At 36.0% G+C, this 7,211-nt stretch overlaps 1 protein-coding gene across 6 annotated transcripts in view; it reads right to left on the bottom strand.

Moving 5' to 3' along the window:
* Nucleotides 1-1,557: 1,557 nt before the first annotated feature.
* Nucleotides 1,558-7,211, bottom strand: part of LOC115209388 (calpain-11-like) — a 163,890-nt gene continuing 158,236 nt past the window's right edge. For all 6 annotated transcript variants that reach the window (XM_036500939.1, XM_036500941.1, XM_036500937.1 and 3 more), the window contains 2 exons: nt 2,784-2,836; nt 1,558-1,675 (listed from right to left, as the gene is read on the bottom strand). In XM_036500939.1, coding sequence (XP_036356832.1) covers nt 1,649-1,675; nt 2,784-2,836 — 80 coding nt within the window. In that variant the 3' untranslated portion in view covers nt 1,558-1,648. The remainder of the gene's footprint in view (nt 1,676-2,783; nt 2,837-7,211) is intronic.

Here is a 7,211-nt window from a genome sequence, read left to right as displayed (position 1 = left end):
CGGCGGCGGCTGTAGTGGCAATGGCGGCGGCTGTAGTTGCAACGGCGGCGGCAGTAATGGCAACGGCGGCGGCTGTAGTGGCAATGGCGGCTGCACTAGTGGCAACGGCGGCGGCAGCAGTGGCAACGGCGGCTGCAGTAGTGGCAATGGCGGCGGCTGTAGTGGAAACGGCGGCGGCAGCAGTGGCAACGGCGGCGGCAGCAGTGGCAACGGCGGCGGCAGCAGTGGCAACGGCGGCCGCAGTAGTGGCAATGGCGGCGGCTGTAGTGGCAATGGCGGCGGCAGTAGTGGTAGCGGCGGCGGCTGCAGTGGTGGTGGTCGTCGTCATTGTTGTTATTTAGTCTCAGATAAACTCCGACCGAGCAGTCCTATAATGAAGATTTTTCCATCCAATCTTTTTTCGTTTTCAAGCATAGTGTATCCAGAGCTATGTTATTTGCTGTTTACCCTTCCCGTTTATTAAAATAGTAGAGTTTTATACGAAAGGAAATTTTGCTGCTATTTCAAGCGGTTTGATTGACCAGACAGTGACTTGCGATCACAATAGTGTTTAATAGTTTTAATTGGAGGAAGGCCGCAAATATACTCTTTTACTCTTTTACTTGTTTCAGTCATTTGACTGCGGCCATGCTGGAGCACCGCCTTTAGTCGAGCAATTCGACCCCAGGACTTATTCCTTGTAAGCCCAGTACTTATTCTATCGGTCTCTTTTGCCGAACCGCTAAGTGACGGGGACGTAAACACACCAGCATCGGCTGTCAAGCAATGCTAGGGGGACAAACATACACAAACACACACACACACATATATATATATATAGATATATATATATATATTATATATATAATATATATATATATATATAATATATATATATAATGTTTGCATTGTTCAATTAAATGGAGTCGCATGAAACGATCGTATTGCATTACCTCTGGATATCCTTGTTGCTTATTTTGAATATATGTGTGCGTGTGTGCGCGTGTGTGTGTGTGTGTGAGAGTGTGTGTGTGTGTGTGTGTGTGTGTGTGTGTGCGTGCATGCGTATAACTACTGGGGTGAATCGCTCAACTGTAAAATTCTTCAATGTGGTGTAGCATCATGGCTGCAGTCTAATGAATGAGACAAAATATAAATGCTAAAAGGTATATTGCTATATTTGGAGATGGTTATATTATTTTTTGCCAATTAACCACACGCAGTATATACTTGGTCTTCACTTCAGCTTTATCGTTATTCCCACTTGACATAGCTAAACAACTAAGATATGGCAGCTGGAGGAGAGAAGGGTTGCTCCAGTAGTCGGTTGGGTATTCATCATTTGAGTAGACTGACTCAACGGGAAATGAAATGCCTTGCTCAGTGACTATACACAATCCTGTCCAGAAATCGAGCCCACGACCTGATGAACATCAACACCACTCTCTTATCACTTGTCTATTCGCCTTCATAGATATCAGGCTTCATGTTTACGAAAAAGTCACAATAATCTCTATATTCAATTATGGTATAAGTTATCATTGGTGATAATAATGTTAATAGTAATAACGACCAACGAAGTGTGTTATAAAGTATTTTTATTGCTTCTTTTACACATGAAAAATCGCACAACATGCAACCGTGTCGCAGAAATTGTAGATTAATTTCTTCAGATATATAACATTAATTCCATCCACTGAAAGTGAAATAATTTTTAATGGTTTAGTTTAGGTTTAATGGTTTAGTTGGGAAAGAAAACAGTTTTAATACGTTAGGGTTATTGAAATGTGAATGCTCGTTTTTCACTTATCTTTTTGAAATAATAAGATTTTAATACATTTATAAAATAGCAAAGTATTGAATTATAAATGCAATGTAATAAATATGATAAATGTGTTGAATTTATAGATATATATATCAGTATTTCTAAAACAGAATCGAAAAAATTTTACGACATATGAATACAAGCGGATATCGCAGGATAGACGAATTGAGACGTACATATTAAATGTTATAGTGAATGATTTTTGATAGGTGTAGTAAATAATATAATGGCTGCTACCACTGGTAGCATGAGCAGGTGCTCAGGGCGGCTGCGGAAATGACATTGATATCCATTCAGTCCAGTAAATACCACCTCAGGAAAGAGACCATTGGTTCTCTGAAAGTCGGAGAAAACTCCAGTTCATGACCACCATGCCTACTTCCCACAATCCCACACTGGTAGTTGACTGTCGATCTCATGGAACGGTTAAAGTTCCCAGATCACATGGTGTCAACAACACTCTGCCCAGGTATAGTTCTCGTTTCAAATTCTGCCAAACAGGTGATCATATAGGAACTGGACTATGCCTTGGGAGGAACACAAGGAGGAGGCTCACGAGAAGAAGCCTCCCGCCAAATACCAGAAGCTGGTAGAAGAATATATAAATCGGGGGTTGACAGGTATGTTGCGAGGCATTTGAAGTGGGCTGCCGTGGTTTTATGGGGCATTCATTTTGTAAGGCACAGAATGGGCTTGAAATTACTGGTGCAGCAAAGAGGTGGGCTAATTCCATCACTGAATCCGGTGGCTTTGGATAAAGGGGAAAAACCAGTGGTTTGCTATTACGGAGATGCAAGCAGGGACTTGATCAACACCAGCTGGGTCATCTGGACGAGGACGGTTTGATGTTAACGGAATCAGGACCTCCTGAGACTCCAGAGACATCATTGATAACGCATCCCAGAGCACCCGAAAGATGTATCTTAATATGTTCCCAAAATAGTAAAACGGATTCATTTTTTTTTAAAATATCACTTACCTTCCTGATACTGAGGCTTTTGCGATTCTTCTGAACATGTCCTTTGTAAATCCCTTGAAAAGAGAGGATGTTGAAAGTTATTTTTATGAAAAAATCAGTTATTATTATTGTAATTATTATTTTTGCTGGGTGAGAGAGCAGTGCATGCCATCAAAGTGACACTTGGGATAAAATATACGAAGCCCAGTACACCCATCATGACTGCCCGTCTGATAAGGGTACACTAGGCATATGCATTACAACCACATGTGCGCGATATGGTGACCTCATATCAAGATAAACAGCGCATGACCTTGCAGGTGGGGGCCCAGTTAGAATTTTCTTCACGTTGAGTAGCGCATCCCGCTCAAAAGGTCTCTGAATAATGGTTTTTAAGGACGTTGAACAAAACACCCATCTTTCCAAAAGTGAATTATCCAAACCCCAAAGAATTTCTTTCAACAACATGGCTATGATGCTCCCCCGCTACTTCTGCTCGTAATCAGAGATGCATATATTGTCAACCGCTAAGGGACATGAGCAACTAGTTATGGTCAAACAACTGACAAGCAAACCTGTGGTATTGAGCAGAATATTCGCTGTAGCCCATCTTTTATACCAAGACAAAACACTTCCAATCAGTTAAGATCAAAAGCCATGAGAGCCACTGCCTGGTGCTATTATTATTATTATTATTATTATTATTATTATTATTATTAATTATTATTATTAAGTATCAGTTTATAAGAAAAGAGCTATAATCAACTGCTTTTTTTGACAATATTTTGATCAGAAGGGACTGCAATATCTATCAATAAGCAAGTGTCCCCCCCCCTCCCAACAATCCATGATTATTATGTCTGAGGGATTAGCTTTTATTTCTTTGTCGGTTTGAACCGGCATATCCCAAGTGATTGTGGCCTAGTCATTGTCTTGTACCTTGTTTCTCACATGCTCATACCAACTATTGTCAGTTTTAGAGTTGTAATGTTGGCATATTGTCCAGTGGATATAATTGCTTACATCGTCGTGTCTGTATATATATTTAGATTTGACAACGACTGAGCAGGCCGAGATGATGTGGTGAACTGTCTCATTATCTCATTATTATTATTATTATTAATAATAATAATAATAATAATAATAATAATAATAATAATAATAATAATAATAATAATAATAATAATAATAATCAGACAAATACATAACAAAAACACCAGGACTTACAAACACATATAACATACAGAAAATTGCACTACTAGGCACTGCACACATCCTACGCAGAACACTTTCCATACAATAACCATCAGAGCATCACAACAAATCACAGCACATACCCAAGGCACACAGAGCTGCGCTCGGTAGTGAAGTGAAAGCACGCTATAAAAATAAAAATAAAACTACTGAATAATAATAATAATAATAATAATGTATACTATGAGTTTCTTTGCCCTATGAGTCGGGAAGACGCTCGGCAAGAAATGGAAGCAAATTTGAAAGAAGAAAAAATAATAATAATAATAATGATAATAATAATAATAATAACATCAAAAAAATACCTTAGGAATGAGAACCCAGGTTCGAAATTTCCCCCAAGACACATGAAGAAGCCGAAATGTTGTGTTAGCAACAAACAAGATGAGGACAAATATCCGCCGAATGTAAATAATGTAAATAACCCAAAATAGAAACTGCTCACACACGTGCACACGCACGCACACACAGACACTTATTTTACAAAAGAAGGAAACAAAAATCCATTGCTAACAAACATAAAGTTCTGTTCTTACTTACAAAGCAATTCCTCAAAATCGCCCAGCTGTGAAAAGCACCATTCATTAGGGATATAACTACTCACAAATGATATGTCCTCAATTGTAGTACAGCTAACCACATTCATAAACAACCTTTCTCAAATCATTTAGCACTATACGCATAGACGCGCGCGAACGAAAACCCAAGTCCCATCACCAACTCACCAAAAAATATCCTGAAAAAAATAAATAACACACCCGGCACCTACAATTACTAGAAATATAAACACCACATTAAGGAAGGAACCTGAAGAACCAGTGAAAAGCCCAGAAAAGCAGCCTTCAATCAATAAATGAGAAGTGTAAACCAATGAGCACACATAAGCACCAAGACACACACATACACGCCAAAGGATGACAATACACTGCCAATACAGAGTTGTAGCATTTGTCGCCAGAAAATTGTAGCGGCGTGAAATGGGAGTCAAAATTTAATAATTAACAGTTTATAATTAACAATTCTACTTTGTTTTCACCATATGTATTAGTAATAGAAACTGAAGATGAAATAGAAACCCACGTCAGATGTTTTGCTAATTGGTATATGTGTAAATATATACATATATGCATACATGTGTGTTTGAGTGTATATATATATATATTATATATATATATATATATATATATATATAAGAAATTAAAAAAGGAAAATACGTACACTTGCATAGTTTTAATATAATTTTTGATATATCGACTGGTTTCGCTATCGCTATTCATGATATTATGTTTTACTTATATTATGATATATATATATATATAATTAATAATCATTGTATGATTTGCCTAATAGTGGTTTTATCTCTAATTTAATATAATATATATATATATATATATATATATATATATATATATATATATATATATATATATATATATATATATATATATATATATATATATATGATATATATATATATATAATATATATATATATAGATATATATATATATATAATATATATATATTATATATATATATATATATATTATGTTTTACTTTTACTTATGTCGTTCATTTTTGGGGGCATTCAACACTATTGTGCAAACTCTTCCTTTACTAACTAGAGATCCAAAAATGAACGACATCCTGAAAATACACAAACTCATCAAATGCAAAAAAAAAAAGACAAATCGCTAAAGAGACTACTAACAAATGCGAAGCTTTACAAAATAACCACGAAACCAACGGTTGAAAAATATGGACGGCCAAACTGTGGAACCTGCTTGAAGGCTCGGATTTCCTTTTCAAACAAGGACAGAGGTTCACAATTAAAACTAGTTTCACTTGTGCCTCTGAGAACCTAATTTATGTAATAACCTGCTCGGGTTGCGGACACCACTATATTGGACAAATGAGTATGACCTTGAGAAAAAAAACCACTCTACATAAAGAGCAAATCCGTTTCCCGCAATACAGACAAATTCCTCTCAGTGAACATATAGAAAAATGTGCTGGTAACATCAAACCAAATTTCACAGTCTTCCCTTTCTACCAGTGCAAAGACGCAATCTCTCAACTAGAACGTTTAAATAAAGAAACTTTTTTCATCGTAAAATACAAAACACGTTTTAATATGCATTCATAACCAACTTTTATCTTTTTACATATTTCAATTCACGATTACATCACTGTACATAAATCCCCTACTAAACAAGGTTTTTGAAACTTGTCTCTGTCTGTACACATATATAATCCCCACCCATTACCGAGAGCTGAACAATTATCTCCCTTACCCACAACAATAACAATAATAGCGACAACCAATTACCTCCCTTTATTTATCTACTTGTGAAGTCATTCACTCACGCACAACATGGACAAAATTTCTTCTTGAGAAAAAATATATATTCAAATAAGTAAAACATAATATCATGAATAGTGATAGCGAAACCGGTCGATATATTAAAAATTATATTAAAACTATGTAAGTGTGCGTATTTTCCTTTTTTAATTTCTTGTATACATTACAACTCACCAAGTGGGGATAATCGAAATTCCTCTTTTCTGTTACTACTATATATATATATATATATATATATATATATATATATATATATATATATATATATACACATATATATGTGCATATATATAGAGATAGATAGACAGATACATACATACATATATATGTGTGTATATGTATGCGTATATATGTATATATATGCATATGTGCATATATGTTCATGCATATATACATATACATGTATGTATGTATGTGTATATATATGTATATGTATATATATGCCTATGTCTGTATATATATATATGTGTGTGTGTGTGTGTGCGTGTGTGTGTATGGGTATATGCATGCATATGTGTTTGTGTATATACATATGTGCATGTATGTGTGTGTGTATGTTTGTGTGTGTATACATATGTATATGTGTGTGTGTGTTAATAACACCTATATGAAGGTGCTTTTTCCATTCACCAAAGTGAATAGATCCTTGGCCAGGAAGACCTGACGTCATCAGTCGGTATCCAACGTTTATCGGGTGTTTTAACTCTGAACTGTAACACCTCCAACAGAACTTCGCATCCAAGTCTTGATCATTTTAAGCAAATCCTGGGGGAAGAGTGGGACAACATGTCTGAGTACTTCATCATGAAAGCTGTGATGGACAATGAAAGCAGA

The sequence above is a fragment of the Octopus sinensis genome, linkage group LG3 (assembly GCF_006345805.1).
Source record: "Octopus sinensis linkage group LG3, ASM634580v1, whole genome shotgun sequence".
In the NCBI taxonomy this organism is placed as follows: Eukaryota; Metazoa; Mollusca; class Cephalopoda; order Octopoda; family Octopodidae; genus Octopus; species Octopus sinensis.
This window is presented reverse-complemented; position numbering and strand designations above follow the sequence as displayed.